Source organism: Lepisosteus oculatus, chromosome 12, assembly GCF_040954835.1.
Source record: "Lepisosteus oculatus isolate fLepOcu1 chromosome 12, fLepOcu1.hap2, whole genome shotgun sequence".
NCBI lineage: Eukaryota > Metazoa > Chordata > Actinopteri > Semionotiformes > Lepisosteidae > Lepisosteus > Lepisosteus oculatus.
Window position 1 is genome coordinate 36,949,150 of NC_090707.1, and position 19,529 is coordinate 36,968,678.

Here is a 19,529-nt window from a genome sequence, read left to right on the forward strand (position 1 = left end):
TAATTAGACCATCAAAGGGCACGCACGCGTTTTTGACAAGGCAGTTACTCGGGTTCAAATCGCGCCCGGGAGGCTGCATTGAGAGATACTTTAGCATGCGCTAAATTGTTCCCAGTTGACTCACTGTGTCTGGTTCAGTAAAGCTTTAAATAAAATAAAACATTAAAGATGGAGCAGTGAGCGACACTGCCGGGAAGATAACAGCGCCCCGTCTATAGGGGTGTCTCTATCTTTTAGAGTTAATTATTTCCTAATTGACGGGGGGTTCAATTAACTACAGCTCTGCGGCAGGAGCTCCCGCACGCTCATGTGCGTATTTTCCGGGGCGCGCCCGTTAGCCGCGAGGCGCTGCGGCGTTTTGAAACCCGTCCCGACGGTTAGAGGGGGGACAAGCGCCCCGAAAACAGAGCCGGTCCCTACGGGCTCCGTCCGCTTCATTTCACAGAAACCTGTCGGTTTCGGTTCAGCCGGAAGCGATGGCGGGTGACTGTGTGAAACTGGCCCTCCGGGTCGTTCTGCTAGTGTCTGTCGGATTATCGCCCAGTAAGTGACGAATTAAGCTCTTAAATACTGTTTTCAGAAATAATTTGCCAGGGGGGGAAACACCACAATAATAACCATTTGTGGGTTTATGATTGGTAATAAAAAAAGAAGTATTTTTTTTTCTACTATTCGCCTGTAGAGGGAGCCACAGACTCAATGAATTCGCGATTTGAACCCGCCGGGGATCCGACACCGTAATGTGAAGGGGCGGCATCACTGAAGGTCTTGGATTGTAATTAATTCATTTATTATTATTATTATTATTATTATTATTATTATTATTAATCTTTTTTTGGCTCTGTTGTCTAAGGCCTCAGCGGTTAGCACTGCTGGTCCTGGAGAGAGACAGGAATTGCAGAGGCTGTAGATACAGTAAAGACCGGAATGTGATGGGGGGAAAAATACCTGGAATACAGTGCTCATTTGTACCAGTGAAGTCGATCCGTAATTTAATGAGTTAAGTAAACGTTTTGTAGCTCCTAAGGACTATGAGTGGTGATCACTGATCCCGAAACAATTATAAATTATTTGAAAAAAGTTCTTAGCTTTGAACCTTCGAACATTTTTAAAACTTATCCTCAACATCCTTTTCAGGTCACCTTGCGCACATACTATTGTCATTATGCCTGGACACCAGCTCCTCTCACGGATGTTCTGTCTGGAACACACACACACACACAGACAGAGAGACATCCACTCCTACTGTGTTTCTGGTACCCATTGTGTCTTGCTGTTGTGTGTTCACAGTTCCAGCTCACTGTCCCCCAGGCTGGCTGTACTACAAGGACTCGGGCTGCTTCCTGATCTCTCCTGACCCCTCCACCATGTTTGAGAGCAGATCTGCCTGTCGGGCTGCTGGAGCTGACCTGGTGGTCATTAGAGACCGAGACAAACACGTACGTCTGCCCCTCCATTCTGTGAGTCGGCCAGGCCGGTGATGTGCCAGACCGCTCTGTTCCTCCGAGGGGTGCAGTCACACCTTTTAGGTACAGCTACTGTACAGCCCTGGATGGAAATCAAGCAGGTTCTGTTGGTCTTTTTAGAGATTCCCTTTCCAGCAGGTATTGTAGTTTCCTCTTAAAATACCACTTTCTAATAACTGGAAATCACTAGTCGAACACTCAACAAGTGATATGTGAAGGTAGTCATTTTGAGATTATTTGGGATCAAACCCAGGTAAACCCACCAGCCCCAAAAGACAAGAGTTCTTGTGAGACACTGATGTTTTGCTTGATTCATCAATGTTGTACTGATGAGCAGGTGACCTACAAGGATAACTGGACTGGAGCTCTTTCAGGACCTGGGTTGGAGACACCTGATTCAGGGTGACATCTAAGATCAACTGGATTGGGGCTCTCCAGGGCCAGGGAGTGAGACCCCTGATTTAGGTTGACCTCTAAGAGTAACTGGATTGGGGCTCTTCAAGACCATTTTTGGAGACCATTGATTTAGGGTGACCTCTAAGATTAACTGAATTGGGGCTCTCTAAGACTAGGTTTGGAGACCGCTAATTGAAATCAGCAATAACTTTAAGAACAGGAAAAAAAATATTAAATTGGTCGCATTACAGCAATAATTAGTTGCATTAAGTGATGAGTACCTCTTATGGAGTGACAACTGGAGAGACAGCTCAGTCATCCAAGGCAGGATGTATAATGCAGAAATAGAAGTGATCTTCATAAGCAATGTCTTGTAAGACTTTTAGAGACAAGAGAGTCTCAGGCTCGCCCCCTCATCTTACCATAGGGCCTTCATGGTTTATGAATATAATTCATGGCAGGGCAAGTAGGGGTTGCCACTAGGGAGCGACTGAGAGCACATATTCCAGTCATACAGCGTACACTGCATTACCCTGAAGGGGAATGTTGTCTCAATTGCCCTAAAAGCAAAAGTTTGGAAGAAATTGACGACACTGATCAAACTCTTTCATTTTTGCATTGAATGTACAGGTATTTTAACAAATAAAGCCAGCATTTATTAGGAATTCCTGACTGTTACCATTGTTGAACCTGATACCATGCTCATTGAGAACACCATTCAATGCAAAAGTTCCAATCACAGTATACTTGCCCAAAAACAAAATGCCTTCATTGCTGATATGTTCTCTTCAGTTTGGCTTGGATTCTCGGTCCCTTTAGACTGATATTTTTATTGAGTGAATCATATTTTCCACTTAAATGAGTGGAAGATTGTGGAAACCCTGAAGCAAGCCTGAATCCTAACCCTAACCCAAATCCTTAGCTAGGGTTAGGGTTAAGACTTCCACAAAAGGTAGACAGTTTTGGATGGTATCGCTGTGTTTGAGGACAAAAATGATATTTAGGAATAGTGATATATCAATGTTATCTGAACATTTTTTTCCTTCCGTATATGGACATACTGTATACACTGCATTACCCTGAAGGGGAATTTTGTCTCAGTTACCCTAAACATAAAAGTTTGGAAGAAATTGACGACACTGATCAAACTATTACATTTTGCATTTAATATAGAGGTATTATAACAAATGACGCTAGAATTTATTAGGAATTCCTGACTGTTACTATTGTTGAACCTGATACCCTGGTCATTGAGAACACCTTTCAATGCAAAATGTCCAATCGCAGTATACAGTTACTGAAATGAGTGGGGCTAAACAATATTTGGAGCATGGAGCATCCACTAACACTTCAGGATCCAATACAGTGTGACACTGAAAAACTCAGGACCTGATGCACAGGGTCTTCCTGCTATAGCTGTTGACAGCTCTTCCCAAATATGTACCTTAAAGCTCTTCCCTGTGCCTTCACAGAGTTGTCTCTTTTCATATTGCCACCCCATTACATAACACCGCTGTGCTATTCAGTTTCATTCCGAATCTAAGGGTTGAAGACTAATACAGTTGAAAACTGGTTACTCTTTTAAACTGCGGAATTAGCTGTGGGTGTATCTGACATCTTCCTGCTGCATTACCTTCAAGGTGACAACCTGCTGTTTTCTTCACTGGTCTAGTTTAATGCTAGCCTTTAAATTCATCTGAAGCTCTGGCTAATTGCTGGCAGTGAGCAGAAACCAGGAGAAGGCTGTTCATTTGGGAAAACATTTGATGCTGGTGGCAGACCAGTTCGGTAATGAGACTGTGAAAGCAGTGACTGTATGCATTGCAAGTAAACTGGGCTGACCCTGAGTTCTCCCCATTGAAAACCTGTCCTCGATTCTTTTCCCCAGGAGTTTCTCAGTACCCGAGTCTACTGCTCCGACTGCTCCTATTGGATTGGACTGTTTTCTCCCTCTGGAGATCCCCAGCTTTTCTGGGTTGATGGCTCCCAGTTTGCAGAGGATGAGCCCAGGTAGGGAGTCCGTGAGAGCGAATTTGCAAACTGAGGGCAGTTCGTTTGTTTTTTTCTTCTTCTTCCCTTTGATAATTCCAAAGGGAGGTTAATTGGCTTCTGGGAAGACTGGCCCTGGTGTGAGTGTGTGCGTGGGTGTGTCTGTCCACCTCACGCTGGACTAGTGTTCTGAACAGGGTGTACCCTGCCCTGTGCCCTGTGCCTGTTGCTTTCTGGGATGGGCTCTGCCTTCCCCATGACATTGTATTGGATGAAGCAGTTAGAAAATGGATGAATGGGTGGTAATGACATTCAAATGTATTCACTATGACCTAAAACTCATCAGCGGTGATATGAAGGTTATTGTGCTTATTGTAAGAAACAGCATGCATGATACACCTGTAACTAAGCCTCAACCCATCCAAATGTGTAAACCTTTGTAAGGTGTGTTATTTTGTTGGACAGGTGGAGATTTTGATTTAGTCTGGACCTGAAATCTTTGGGGTTCAGTGTCTCATATTAAGCATTATGCCCACATCAGAACTGCTCTTTTTAGTATAGCAAAGCTTTGTGGTTGTAGGCTGTATCTTTTGGCAGAAATCGCCCAAGATTGGTGTCCTGTCCAGTTTCTTCACAGACATGGATGAGCAGCACTACTGTGTGGTGATGGAGCAGAGAGCAGGGTTGGTCTGGAAGAAGGAGGCGTGTGATGCCCTCCAGGGATACGTGTGCGAGATGCCCAACACAGGTGAACTCGGGGTCTTCTTCCCTCTTTGGGGGGGTAACAGGTCCTGTGTTCAGCTCTCACCCCTTCCTTGAACCTGTACTGGCCTCATCCTCCCACATGTAACCCGCCCACCTAACCTCAACCCCTGTCACCTCACCCAGCCCAGCGTGTCCAGAATGCTAACCCTCCCTAACCCTAGCTTTGCATTTCAGGCTACCACTGTCCTGAGGGGTGGGACCCCTGGCATGGGAGCTGCTATCTCCTGCAGACCAGTACTCCCCTGCCCTGGACAGGAGCCCTGGACATGTGCAGGGCCTACAGGGGAGCTGACCTCCTCTATCTGAACAGCACAGAGGAGAAGGTACTCCAGCCTCTCCCAGCCAGAGGACTGTAATCCGAGACGTCTGTGCCGTTGGTGCAGTAGTTTGACCGTTGAGATCGTTCCTAGATGTCACACTGAATCAGGGTGAATATTACTCACATGGTCGATGCAGTTTTAAAGTCTGTGCTCCTGACATTTTGGTACAACTCCTTCAGTGCTTAGATTAGTTATGTCTACTCTCAGCCACAGTACAGAGCTGGCCTACTGGTATAAAGTTTCTCTGCTTTAGCGTGGTCTTGAGATGAATTGTAGTAGGCATTTCTGAGATTATTATTACCCATAATTAGTGACGAATCATTTTAGTGAAGGATAAAATAACTAAAAATGAGTGCTTGTGTGAAAGGTGGGCAGGGTGCCTAACCACAGAATGTTTTGTGGGGTTACAATTCTAACATGAAGTTTTTTTTCTCTTCCAAATGAGACTAGATACTGTAGGCGTTATTTGTCTGTAATTGTTCATATTAATGTAACATATTAATATTAACCCAGATTGCCAAACTGGAGGGCTGGCATTACTTCTGGCCTTTTTCAATCTGATCCGTGCTTGTTGGTTAATCATTCTTTGTCTTCAAACACTTGACAATGCCATAGTTCATTTTTTCGGGTTCTATTCTCGGTGTTCAGTATATAAAGACGTGAGCAGAAGTAAGGGAGATCCCAGTCCTGAAGTGCGTGAGAATGCCTCACACGGATTGTCAGGAGCTGCAGGCAGGCTCTGGAGTCTCGGGCCTTGTCCTGCCACCCTCTGCGTTTTCCTACTGTCCGTCTCTTAGGCCTGGCTGGGGTCAAAGGTCAGTGACTCTTTCTGGACCGGGCTGAACGACATTGAGACCGAGTCACGGTTCTTCTGGACTGCTGGAAACTCCCTCCACCCATCACTGGCTGCGTGAGCTGCTAATTGATCAACTCATCAGTACTTATTTTACATACTGTATAGAATTGCATAGGTGCAAAACCAGTAATGTCGACATTTTCTGGCTGCTAAGTCTGAACTTCATGCCATATCCTAAAGATTCCAGTAAACTTTACAGGACTCCTTTATGATTTATTGATTTGCTACATAATCCAGTGAGCACATTTTTAGACGCATTGTCTCATAAAAATACATTGTAAAAGAATGGAAATTTGAGTCACAGAATTCACATGTTAGTCTTCAGTCGTAGAAGTTGCATGGACTTTGATTTTGGTGTCTCCTTATTTTTTTTCTCTGGATTCATTTGTCTTAAATAATCCAAAATAACACAAAACATATTCCTAGAGAAAAGAAAAAAAATACCTTTTCTCAGTTTCTCCAGACAACTGTGTCTCTTTCTCTCTCTGGTCAGAGATTTCCATGAAGACAGGGTGTCTGGGGGGCCCAGGGACTGCGTGAGTCTGGACACGCTGACGGGCATCTTGACAGACACGGACTGCAGGCTGCACAGGCCCTACATCTGCAAACGCAATGAGTGTGAGTGTTGATCTGTGTACAAAGAGCCATCCGGTTCGGTATTCCCTGGAGCACCTTGGACAGGACTAGGTTTCAAAGCTGTCTCTGGAATGAAGGCGATGGCCATGTAAATTCAGCAACAAGCCTTTCGTAAGGAATTACAACGCAGTCTTGTATGAATGTCAAATAATCTTACAAAATTGAGTATTAGTAATTATTGTAGCATTACATTTTAGAATTAATTTGCTGTTACTTGTACTTTTAAAGTTCTATTTACAGTATCTGTTACATAATGCATGATATCATATATTCAGGCTGTAGTGAGTTTCTAAATCAAATAAGCAAATCTTAGCAGTTATGATGCACAGAAAAACCCCCTTAAGAATAATACGTCTGACCAACACCAGGAGACCAAACTGAGGCTCAGTTTTCACCCCCAGCCTGGTGCAGATTTAAAGATCAGCAGGCTGTGTGTAAGCAAGGAGCCCAGAGCAAACAAACCAAAAATAAACACTGGCTGAGCATGTTCTACACAAGACATGTGCAAAGGCAGACCGTTATTTCACTACTACTGCATGACTCCACCTGCCCTGCCTCTCTGTGACCAGAGTGAGCAGTGTTGAAATATCCAGGCTCAACTTTGTGGCAGAAAGGTTTTGTGTGACGAGAGGCTGAAGACACCTGCTGAGGCCCAGCCTAGATGGGGCCTAGAGGAGTGCTCCTTTGCTTCAGTAGATCACCCGAAGGAGACGTGGACCCAGTGCGTGGGAGTCAAGGAGAACGTAACTTAATTGCACTCTACAGACATTGAGGGTGTCTATTTTAAGTATAACTCTTGAGGTTCAAAAGGCTCTAAATCCTAACTGAAAGCAAATGCCAAAGAGTCCTTAGATACCGTTGTAAAAAAAATAATTTTAATCAGTGCAAACTGATCTCCTCACTAATAAAAATATGATACCATACTACTAAACAACGAAGAAGTAACTCAGTACATTTAAATAAGCATTATACAGTACCAACAATAATCACACACTAGAGAGACATCAAGATATAGATATAAAACAATCCAAATGGAAAAGCAGAAGGACCTTCTCGCATCACCCTAAAGCACTTTGCAGAGTGAAGAGTGAGCATAATTGTTTTTAAATTGAAATTAAGAAACAACCACAAAAATCCTTCTTTTGGTCTTCCGACGTTACTCGTCTGAAATTCCCTTCAGCGAAAGTAGCTTGTCCCAGGAGAAGGCCAAAGACAAAAAACAGAACTGGGCTTCAGCTCTGTAAAGCTCTGCTGTGCACAACAGAAGTCTCCCTCCCTCTGTCCGCACTAGCAGGATGGGTGTCAGGATTAACAAGATTGATGTTAGACTGACAGAAAGGAAAAAGAACACACGACAGTGGTCATACCATGACTCCACAGAGTCACAGTCCTGTGGATTGCAACACTAATGAAATTGGGATTTCCATATAGTTGCATCCCTATGCCTATCACCATTACACTTCTTTGTATCCTCCACATGCTTATTTGGATTTTGTAACTCGGCCACAGCGGCTGTGTAAGAGTATTATGCTGCCATGAGAAAGCACTCTTTATCCCAGTTTTAAATCTTCTGCCCAGTTTTTGGTTGGTTCTTGTTTTCTAGCTGCAGAGTGGTTTGAAGAAGTGTCCGGCCAAGGGTTAGAGGGTGCTGTTGTAGATGCCTTTGTGAACACGGAAGAGCTGGCCCAGGCCGAAGAACGGTGTCTGGGGGACAGGCAGGCCTGCACTGCCATCCTGCTGCAGGACTCGCGCTACTATCTGCTGCCCCCTAGTGTCAGGACCGTACACAACCCCAGCACCACCGTCTACTTCAGAACAGGCAAGTGGAGAGTACAGTGAGTACACCCCCTCCCATCCCTCTGACACTGGATCCGAACACAATGTATCCATCCCTTTCCTGACCAATACAGGGTCAGAAGGGAGCCGGAGCCTGTCCTGGCAAGCAATGGGTGTACCCTGGATGGGATGCCAGTCCGTGGCAGGGCAAACACACAGACACTCACACACTCACACCGGGACCAGTTTTCCCAGAAGCCAGTTAACCCGCCAGCATATCTCTGGACAGCGGGAGGAACCTTGGGCCCCCGGAGGAAAGCCACGCCAACACAGGGAGAGCATACATGCAGACAGCACCCCAGGAACTGTAGTCCAGAGCCCCAGTGCAAACCGTTGCTTCCCTCTGCTGCACCTGGACAAAACCATTTCCTGCCTCCTTCTCACCAGAGTGATTTACAAAGAGTGGCAAATGGTAATTGAGTGCAAATGGCAGTTCAATGAGATTTCCAGCTAGCCCTGCCACCTTTCAGCAGGGCTTAATCTGTCATTGTGTCACGTGCAATGTGTTCTCCGCCTTGCCTTCGTCTTCGCTCTCTGCCTCTCCGCTCCTCTCTCTCGTTTTCCCCTGCAGCTCTCCCTCGCCGTGCGTTCTCATTCTCATTCCCTCCGTCTCCTGACCTGGTTAATATTTCAGGCTGTGTTCTTCGTTTCCAGAGTGCTCTGCGGGCTACAGTGGGGCGCAGTGCTCGGTGTTCACCGAGCCTGTTCAGTGCGACTGTAAGCCGGGGTTCATCACCACCGCTCAGAAAGGTGCAGTAGTGTTACTTTATTTTAAAGTGTAATATGCCTGTCATCACAAAGCCCCTTTTGGAGAGCGTATTGTTCATCAGGCTGAACCTTTTACCCATTGACGTTTTTACTGACTATTTTACTGAGGCAAGTACTGTACCTTGCTCAAGGGTACAACAGCACTGCCCCTCACAGGGTGTGAACCTGCATCCTTCCTTTTACAAGTCCAGAGCTCTAAACACAGCTCATGCTTTCTGAATATATCGTATAGGTCTTAGGGGACACACCTCCAGTGGACTGACATCTCTAAGACTGATGGATCTTGGATGATTTGTTGTGATAACTCCGATGATAATCTCAACTCTCCACATAAAAAAAGAGTCTGGAAGATGCTGGAATTTCCTTTTTTTGGACACAAGATCAATTAGCAGCATTTTAAAACCACAGATTAAGGTGGGCTGCTTTAAATGCCTACGTAATGTGATGCTCTTACTGCGTCCACAACCTGAAATTCAAGTATTAAACCCATCAGGGTGTTGTCAGCCGGCCTTCGATGCAGCAGAGGTGCGTTCAGGAGGCTGGTGTCTGTCCTATAGCTCACACTGCTGCTGGAGAAACAAGTCTGCTTTCATTGCATCCCGGTTTGGAGATAACAGTGTGAAGGATGTGAGTCAGAGCTCTCACTTTAAGATACAGCCCTGCTGCTCAGACAGTAAGATGGTATCTTGAAAAGAAGTGCAATGGACATAGACCTTATATGTTTTATGCACTTATCTGGATGTTAACAATGAAAGGCAGTTACAGTCTTTGCTTGTTTCTCTTTCTCTCAGCGTGTGGAGTCCCTGTGTCGTTATGTGACTCCTCAGCTGGTTGTCTGCCTGCGTGCCCAGGTCAGTACACACCCCCACTGTCTCATCTCCGCACGAGAACTTGCAAATGGCTCAAGGTTCAAACTGGCCGTTTCCTTCTGGGGATTGTGGGCAATACAGACATCTAGAGCACTGCTTCTTTTCACCCTTTTACAGATCCATCCTTCAATTTGCCACTTTCTCCCAGTCAGGATCATAAAACTTTTCTTTGGCATTACAGAACTCAGACTGACGTACAGTAGACCACCATGAGGCACTCCATGAGCAGTGCATTTCTCTTTCTACTATGCATTTCCCTTACCTGTTGAGACTTTTCTTTCCCAACTACCAGGAGAAACTGGCTGTCGTTATGCTTAATCAGTGGGATACACAGAGCGACACACAACCAGGCAGTCGAGGGGTGTAGCAAAGAGTTTGCTCATAGTTTACTGTGAAAGCGTGCTCCTAGTGTGAATTGTACTGTTGGCCTTCTTCGGCACAGGGGGCTGCCAATTTAATATGTGCAGAAGAGGGCCCAGACTCTAAGAGAACACTACAGATGAACCTGTCTGTGACACAGGAAAGAGCAAACTCGGTGAGAGGATGGAGGCTCTGATCCGTCAGCTCCAGACCCGGCTCTCTCAGAACCAGGACCTAGTGGACTTCCGTGCGGCCCCAGAGAGAAGGAACCTGTTTATTGCCTATGAGCAGCCTTAAAGGTGTAGTCATAAACCATAATACATCCTGATCTAGCTTCTTACTTTCCAGTTGTTTATTCTACACATGTCAGCACATCACCTGACACTAATACTGTATATATAATTTACTGTACAGATGCTCATGTTGCAGGGCTGCCTCACAGACCTCCTCTGAAGTTTCTGTAAGCACTCCTGTGTATGGTTATTGGAGATCTTTTTTATCTGATATTTGTCTGTTCAAAACCACTCTCCGAGATGGCTTGAAAAAGCAATATTGTATTTCATGATGTTTATATCAAAGTCTTGCCCCGGTAAAAGACCAGATGTTATAGGACATCTCCTATAGTCCTGACATCTCGCGTCCGAGTCTGGCCTATGTGATTAGCCTACACTGACTGAGACTGACAGAGCAGAGGTGGACAGGTGGCCTAGCACCACCAGGGTCAGATCACCTCTGGCCTGCTGTGCAACAGCGACTCCCTGTGTCAGAGCTGGGAGTACTTAGTGAGAGCTGGATGAGTCCTCGGGCCAGCTCTGGGCCAGTGCTGTGCCGGCTGTAGGTACTGTGCAGCCCGCAGTGGGGAAACAAGGCATGCGTGCAGTGTTCAGCAGCATGCATGCGTGACGCCTTCAATTGTCCTGTGCTAAAAAGATCCAGAATCAGAATGTCGTCCTGTTCGTTCTGGAGTCTAAACTAAAAACATCTACAAGTGTGGATTCTTACTTCTTTTCCGTACACAGCATGACTCAGATGTCGCTTATGGTTCAAGGCTGACTTCCTCCTTCCCCTTAAAAATTACAATGACCAGATTATTCACAGCTTAATCCTTGAACCTCCACTCCTCTTCCTTATGATGAGGGTCTTATTAACAGATTACCAATGTAGTTCTTAATCCCTCCATCGAAACACCTAGTCTCAATATTCCAAACTATATTTTGCAAAGTTGGAGAACAAATGGTTAACACATGTTATGTTACCTAATCTATGTGTAACAGGTTTTTTTTTTTGTCTGTCAGTTTCTTTCATACCCCGCTTCCTTTTGTGTCTTTGTGGTTTCCTGGTCTTGATCAAGCAAGAGGAAGCTGGCGAAATTTGGAACAGACAGAACGCAGGACCGCTGTCTACTTTGATCATGTCCCACCGGCCATTAATACTGCTGCAGCAGCAGGAGTCAGTGAGGCCACGCGCCTGGACTGGGTCAGACACTTCAAGGTGCAAAAGCACTGGCAGAGGTGGCGATTAAGTCATGTACGATTTACTAGCAAACAAAGACAAATTGCGGAATTACAGTTGTTAAACAAAAAGGCATGTTTTCATTACAGAACATAAATTGTGCTGATAGTTGATGTACACTGCTCCTGGCGTTACATTCATTCCAGATACTGTTAAGTGCATTATTATACTGAATATTGGATTTTGCTCTACAAATAATTGTATGTCATTAAGGGCAAAACAAGTTTCATCACCTTTTCTGTCGTTTCATTGCATGCATTGATTTCAGCAATAGTTTTGAAAAAAAAAATCAGAAATCTATACTTAAAGTTCATAAGCTGCAACAGTTTATTGGCTGGATATGTGAGGGATTAAGAAAAGGTCAACTTAAAGGCACATTAACTGCCTTTTATTAAGAGGATTTAAATGATTTAAACACAATATGAAATACCATCGCTGGTTTCTTATGGTAGCTGTTTTGTAGCTGCACTTATTTGTCATGGCCACACTGTGTATTATATTTGTAATAATAATGAAACGTTAGTGCAGTCTGATGAAACCAGCAGCAATTCCATATTTTGCTTTGGGGCCCTGGGGTTTTCCGTTTTTGCTGCAACCCGAGCTCTCGCTGAAGCTTATTGGTCAGCTGGACTGGCCTGCAGAGCAGTGCTAAAATATGGTATCAAGCAAACTTTTAGTCCACTTCAGCAATTAAGTGTGTAGGGTCTGAGTGCGTCTAGCAGTACAGGTGGCCCACAGCTGAGATGGTGTATGGGATACTCCTGTGACCTGCTCACTGGCCGTGAACTCGCGGTGACATTAGTGAAAGACCAGCCGGTCCTTCTGCAAAGCACAGACCACGTCGAAGAGTAATTGGCTCTAACTGGTGTGTGTGGTGGAGGAGTGAGCTCACAGCCCCTTGTTCCCCCCATGCAGACTCAGAGGTTAGCCAAACCAATTAGCCCCAGATACAGTAGGTGATCCACAATTATAAGGGTATAAGACAGAAACTCATTGGCAATTTCACAATAAAAAAATAGGTCAAGGCTGTAATCAGTTGCCACATGGCATCGGTATCTTGCCCAGCAATCTCTTCTTGAATCCGAGATCCCTCCGGGAGCTCCACCTCTCCTCTAACAAGCTCAGCAACCTGGACACACTGCCCTTCTCCCATCTGAGCAATCTTGGAGAACTTTGGGCTGACCGAAATCTCTTCAGAGTGTCCACGCTTCAGGGGCTGGTGCTCGCCAACAACATGATCCAGGTTGTCCCGGGAGAACTTGACCTCCTCTTGCCCAGCCTCCGATCCCTCGACATCCGTTTCAACCCCCTGGCCTGCATCTGTGAAAACGAGGCCTTCCGACTGTGGGCCCTGCACTCACTCACGCACGTCACCCTGTTTCACAGCATCAAATGTTCCTGCCCGGCACCCAACAGCACCCGCTACCTCTCCCAGAATGAGCCTGCTGTGCGCGCAGCCCAGACCGATCTCCTGGCATTTTGCTCGAGCGCCACCCTAGTTCTGGCTGTGCTAGTGTGTGGCCTTGGTTACAGTAAAGGCAGGTGGCACTTCCTGTATGGCTATTACCTGCTAAGAGCCCGGATTAAGGAGACCCAACTCCGGAGGTCAGGACCTAAAACTTACAAGTAAGTGGCCATCTGAATAGGTCATTCTGTGATCACCTCAATGAAAGTAGAACTACATCTCTGCCTGGGTGACCTCTGTGTCCACACTTGGAGAATTACTGCCTTAATGTGCCATCTTTATGAATGTGTCTGGCCTATGGGGTTGGAATTGAAACACAATTTCAACAAACAGGTATTTAGCCAATAGCCTGTTTTTGAACCTGTGTATTTACAGCCCTAGCTGTGACCCATACTCTGTCTTTCGGGACCATCTTTCATGATTCTCGCAGTTTGTTCTTGCATCTCTCTCGACTTTTGTATTATGACCACCTGCAACTTCTAAAGTACAGGATTTGACCATCTATATTGAACATCGGTTGCTTTCGTAAATTAATTTGTGACTTAAAGCATGCGCCTCTAGGGTTTTTATGTTAATCAAAATTGATTAGTTAAAAGGAAAATGGCTTGAATTAGGATCAAGGTGATTGAATGATTTTACCTTCTATGAATTTAATTATTAAAATTTTAACAAGAGCTTTAAGTGCCCTATAAAGTATAAAGTATAAGGAATCAATGTTTGAAAAAATATTTTTACAGAATGAACAGCCGCTCAGAGACAGTGACATGCCTAGTTTTCTGAGACTGATGCCTATCATTTTACCAAAATTAGCCAATTATAATTGCTGTATTTAAATGTACTTATGCTAGGACAAAATAGGAGACTTCCTTGAAAATCACAGCCTTTTCCTTCTGAAGCTTATATGTCTTGGCTGCAGGAAGAATTTGAGATTCTCCATAAATGCTTTTACATCTCACACTAAAGCTTGCTTGTTGAAAAGAGTATTTTCTAAATATTAAGCTTAAATATGTATGTTGTTTGATCATCTCTTCTTTTATATTTTGTTTCTCTGAGCATGCCTTACACAATCCTGTTTAACAAGAAAGGGGCTTGTAAAATGTGGATTATTATTCAACTACCCAAGTCATATGAAGATAACCCATAGTGCAAAAGGAAGCAGAGTTCTGGCACAGTATAAGACACAGAGCAAAAGCATTGCAGTGAGTCCCACAGTGAGGCAGATACACAGTGCACACAGACCACAGCAGACGCGCTCCTGATCTGAGTGCTGATGCCCAGTGTATTGGTTTCACTGTTTTACCAACACTTGCAGCACAGCTCTTTTTTCCCCATATGGGAAAGTGCGATTTGTCCAATCTCCAATGACAAACAAAGAGGGAACAATTCAGACACTGTAAACTGCTATTGCCATCTGTGTCTCGCCCTCCCTCCTCCCCTGCCTTTCTCTCTCCTATTTCCTCTCCCTCCTTCTATCTTTCCCTCTTCCCTTCTCTCTAACCTCTCAATTCTTCCTCTCTGCCCACCTCGCCCAGGTACGATGCCTTTGTGTCCTACAGCTCCCAGGATGAGGACTGGGTGTTTAACCAGCTGGTGCCCAATCTGGAAGGGAGTGGAGGCGCCGGGGGGGAGGGGCCACCAACTGTGCCTCCATCACCGCGACTTCCAGGTGGGCAAGACCATTGTGAGCAGCATCGTGGAGGCGGTCTACACCAGCTGCAAGATGCTGTGCGTGGTGACGCCACACTACCTGCACAGCGAGTGGTGCTCCATGGAAGTGCACGTACGAGCAGCTGCCTTCTCCTCCTCCCCCTCCCTGGAGACGCACAATGAGCAGTCACCCACGACTTTGTACAGCCCCGCAAACTGCTTGGAGTTCTGAATTCAGTTCCCACTTCATTTTCTCCTGTGCAGCAAGATGGCGTGCAGCTTACTGTCTCTGCCTCACAGCTCTTGGCTCCTGGGTTCTGTTGTGGACCAGGACACGTTCTGCCCGGAGTCTGCATGTTCTCTCCTGGTGTTGTTGTGGAATTACTGCTGCGGTTTTCCCCTCTCCTTTTTAAACAGATTATTTTCTGAAATTACCGAGCAGACAGTGAGACTCTGCTTCTCACTGTAGAGTTCTGTCTACATATTTCTCAGGTGGAGAAAAAACAGCAGAAATCGTTACAAGCTTTTCGGTGAAAAGATCGCAGAGTGTTTTTAATAGCGCTGGGGAACAGATCCGTAAAGAGCCAGTGATATTAATGATAGTAACGTGTGGTCAACACATTTGCACCGGTGAAGGTGTGGTCCTGAGATTGCTCTTTACGCTGTGATATTTAAGCAGTGAAACTGGTCTCCCGGCAGGCAGCAGGACTCTCAAGTCACTACACTGGCAAAGTTCTGTGCCTGTAGCTCAGCTTGCCCTCATGTCCTGAGGTGTCGTTGGAGAGTTGTCCCCCGGACTCCCCTGGGAGACGGTGCACAATTCACCAGCTCATCTGGCCAGTTAGCTCCCTACACAGCCTCAATCCCTGTGTGATTGGCTCAGTCCAACTACTTCCACTGGATGACTCTCACCCTGGCTGCCCCGTGGGGCTCTCAGTGTGCGGAGAAGCTGATGGCCCAGTAACGTGTTATAGTAGTGAGGTGCATTGATTACCAACTGATGGTTCAAAATCTGGGGACACATAAAAAGATCATTTGTGGTTCCTATCATGACCTGTCAACAGCTTTGCGATCTAGTGCTTCCCTCTAGTGGCAAGAGACAACATAGTCTCTCATGGTGTTAACACATTAGTGGTGTTAGTTATGTTCTAGGATGTCCAGTGTTCAGTATCCAGACTGGATTTAGCCTTTTTACTAGTTATCATGCAGAAGGGGTACTAGTCTTTGCAGTATGAAAGACAATGTGTTTTAGTTTCAGATACTGTGGCAACCACAGTAGATGGCTTTTTCTGCTTTTCTGTGTGGGAAGGTGTGTCTTTTGTTCCAGGGAGGTGATGATTTCAGGACTACTCGATCTCATTAACAACATATGCATGCCTAGCCCCTGTCTAGGGTTAAATACTCTTCAGCATAAATTCGCTATGAAAATGATAAAGATCTCTCTGTCAGACCTCAGGGACCTTAGTTTCAACTGAAAATGGGGTATTGAGACAGGCAGGTTTTTAAAGCTTCCTCTAAATGTTAAGAATATAGCGCAATGAGCTTTTGCTCAACTGCAGTAATTATAGTACCTTGAGACAAAATGGTATTGCGTAATTCTTCATGAAGGGTAGAATGAAATGCATCTGGAATATTTTATTATTTTCAAGGTGTATTGTTTGGGTTCTCTGTTTAACAGATTTGCAGTGAATGGCAGAATGTGCCCAATCAGAAGAACAGTCACGATAGTCTCTATTATCAGCTGGAGTGGGACACGATAATGGAAAACCCCAGGTTTTTGTCCTTCACATCAGGAATTGGCAGAACCTACTGCGCCCTTATGGTAATATCTGCCACGTGGCTAAGACACCTGGGCCTGAAGAGCTGCTTTTCCAGTTGCATCTAAAATTAAGCAAATTTGCCTGGAATACACTGACCTTTTGGTATATTGACACCTTTGCATAATCACCACAAGGCAGCAATGGCGTATTCTCCTGTGTAAGAAAAAACAAAACAATCAGTGTATAAGATCCGCAATTTCTTTATTGTTTTATTTTTTAAGGTTGGTGCCCATATTCAATACATTGTCACTTCCTGTTCATTAATAGGCTACCGTGTTCCCCACAAAAATGATAATATTGGTCACGTAGCCCTATTGGTTAACGGTTTTGTCCAAGAAAATGATCCAGACCAAATGTTCCCTCGTGTTCGACCCATTAACTCCTTTGCAGTCTCAGAGAGGTTAATCTGAAACTAGTTTAGGAGACCATTATCTGATACAATTTCCTGCAAGAGGAGCACGGACAGACAGCAGCACAGGAGCTTATTTCATTACAGGGGTCCTCAGCTGTGGGTTCTTGTGTATCCAAGCCAGCAACAGGTGTGGGATCTGTCCGAGCTCTGCGCCATACTCTGAATACCTTTGCACAGACAGATGTGTGAGAGGGTAACATACTACAGCCCTTCAGCTTATAAAACCTGAAATGGTTCAGCCAGCTGTCTAATGGAAGACTAAGCTGGGTTCACTGTGACTATAACTGAATGGTAAGACAAAGGTGTGTGGCCATTTTTTCCAGGAAATTTTGAATTATAGAGCTAAGGGTGGATGCTGCACACTGGTGGAGGTGGAGGGGAGTCCCCATTACCTGTAAAGTGCTTTGAGTGGAGTGTCCAGAAAAAGCGCAATATAAGTGTAAGCAATTATTATTATTATTATTATTATTATTATTATTATTATTATTATTATTACTGTACTCCTGGACTTTGAGGTCTGCTGTGCCTGTGGGATTTTACTCTACTCTGGAGGCTTTATGACTTGATTTCAATCAATTGTTTGCGTCATCGGTCTACATTGCCACGAATGCCAGGTCTTTATAAATCGCGATAACACTGGTAGGGTCCAGAAATCAATTTCGCAGGCATGGCATTGAACTGGTTTGTCTTAAACACAGACTTGAATACAGTCTGGTTTTCAAAAGAGCCCAGATAAAAGCTTGTCCAGAAAATGTTTTTTAAACTCTGATTTTGGTCACCAAATTAATTTTTGAATACTTTTGTATTAAATGCATATGGTAAAGTATTTGGTTTAGTCACTCTTAGAATCATAAACAATTTATTTAATAATATATTTTTTCCTAAATGTATTAATTTAGTTTGTTTGCAACTAAAAGACACCCAAACGATATTAGAATATGTGCTGCTACCATTTTGTTTTGTTGTTGGGATACTGTAGCAGTATTTTTGCAGAAGTTATGATTTTATGTTTTTATGTTTTTTGCCCTGGGTAAGTGCCTGTTCTTCATGGTCTATGTGCATGACCCTGCTGTTTACTTCCATAGTAGGTGCCAAAGTGAATATGACTAGTCCTTCCTGTGACGCTGAAGTCTTGCATAAAGACTGAAAGGGTTTGATCCTGCGTTTCATTGTCCGGGCTCAGGAGCTGTGTCCTTCCTCTTGTAAAAGGGTCTTTTGAACTAGGCCGTAAACCGATCCTGGGCCTTTCCTAGCCAGGGTGTGCCCAGGCTTCTCTGGTATACCTGTGGGACCATGCTTGAGGAGGTGGTGCTGTGCTTTCTGGGGAGGGGAGGAGAGGAAAGAGGGTTAGAGAGACACAGCAGCTGGTGAGCAGAACCTTTCAATGGAAGATTGTAATTTGAGATTTCTGAGAAAAAAAATAATAATAACGGTGGTAACAAAAGTTCTCCTTTTTAAAAAAAAAAACCTTAAAGAAAAAAACGTCCATGGGGAAAACAGCAAACATTCTGTGGTACACAAGAAAACGTGTGTTTTGTCATTTTCCCAAAAAAGCATTGTGAATGTAGCCATCATAAAATCATTCCATTTGTTGTTTCAGAAGTCAGATATCTAAATTGCATCTCTTCTTAGCACATAACAGCTATAAATATATATTTTTTGCTGATGCTGCTTGAATGCATATTTTGTTTTGAATCTGCAGTTGCCTTTTTTTACTGTCTATGTGGAGTTTGTATGTTCTTCCTGTGTTCACATGGGTTTCCTCTGGGTCTCCGGTTTCCTCCCACAGCCCAAAGACATGCTGGTAGGTTAATTGGCTTCTGTCTGCCCTGTGATGGACTGGTGTCCTGTGCAGTGTTTATCCTGCCTTGTGCCCGCTGCTTGCTGGGATAGGCTCCAGCTCCCCCAACAACCCTGTGCTGGATGAAACTCACAAGAAAATTGACAAATGAATGAATCTTCTGCCCCATCCAATTAGCCTCTTCTGTGTTACCAGTAATGAAGTCCTGACCACACCTGACAAATGGCACAGACAAGGCTTGACTCCGGTGATCTTCATGGAACTGGACTCTCATCCAAGTTCAGAATGAGCCCATTGGAGTTTGCCAGAGAATTCAGAGCACAGATGCCAGAGCACATAAGATATCACAAGGAGCACAAGTCTATAGCTGCAGATGTGCAAAACTGGGCTTCTCCCTCTCCTACTGCTCTGCTGACAATGGGAGTTGGAAACTGTAATTCTGAGCTGGCCAGGCTTTCATTGGTGGAGTTTAAAGGGGTTTGTTTTGCCAGTGTTGCCTTTACACTTGTGACATGACTGTGCAATGACAGTCAGCACAAACAGAACTTGACAAATTAGAATAACATGCCAGATTTGAGGCTGTGCAGCCCTTTCACAGGCCGGATAATTCG

The 19,529-nt window shown here is 44.7% G+C and overlaps 1 protein-coding gene and 1 long non-coding RNA gene across 15 annotated transcripts in view; one reads left to right on the top strand and one right to left on the bottom strand.

Moving 5' to 3' along the window:
- Positions 1-316: 316 nt before the first annotated feature.
- On the top strand, positions 317-15,117 carry LOC102689941 (macrophage mannose receptor 1-like). Of its 14 annotated transcripts, none has more exons than XM_015359546.2 (12): positions 323-543; positions 1,291-1,439; positions 3,751-3,872; positions 4,478-4,599; positions 4,791-4,939; positions 5,734-5,846; positions 6,286-6,410; positions 8,032-8,247; positions 8,919-9,014; positions 9,824-9,883; positions 10,422-10,560; positions 14,771-14,788. In XM_015359546.2, exons 1-11 carry the CDS (start codon positions 477-479, stop codon positions 10,556-10,558), a joined length of 1,356 nt encoding a protein of 451 aa, XP_015215032.2. In that variant the 5' UTR covers positions 323-476; the 3' UTR covers positions 10,559-10,560; positions 14,771-14,788. The 14 variants fall into 14 exon arrangements, with proteins under 14 accessions (XP_015215026.2, XP_069052900.1, XP_015215029.2 ...); XM_015359549.2 differs by lacking the exon at positions 14,771-14,788 and adding an exon at positions 13,160-13,175; XM_015359548.2 differs by lacking the exon at positions 14,771-14,788 and adding an exon at positions 11,613-11,629.
- An 89-nt stretch (positions 15,118-15,206) lies between these two features.
- Positions 15,207-19,529, bottom strand: part of LOC107078867 (uncharacterized) — a 42,816-nt gene continuing 38,493 nt past the window's right edge. Inside the window, exons 3-4 of the long non-coding RNA XR_001479823.2 lie at positions 16,802-16,858; positions 15,207-15,290 (exon numbers count right to left, since the gene is read on the bottom strand). This is a non-coding gene — a long non-coding RNA (uncharacterized lncRNA). The remainder of the gene's footprint in view (positions 15,291-16,801; positions 16,859-19,529) is intronic.

Bases quoted from the DNA above. Each gene is read 5' to 3' on its own strand.
- LOC102689941 (XM_015359540.2), top strand. From the start codon at position 477: ATGGCGGGTGACTGTGTGAAACTGGCCCTCCGGGTCGTTCTGCTAGTG. The intron at 1,440-3,750 runs GTACGTCTGCCC...TCTTTTCCCCAG, and splicing joins TTAGAGACCGAGACAAACAC to GAGTTTCTCAGTACCCGAGT. The intron at 5,847-6,285 runs GTGAGCTGCTAA...CTCTCTGGTCAG, and splicing joins CTCCACCCATCACTGGCTGC to AGATTTCCATGAAGACAGGG.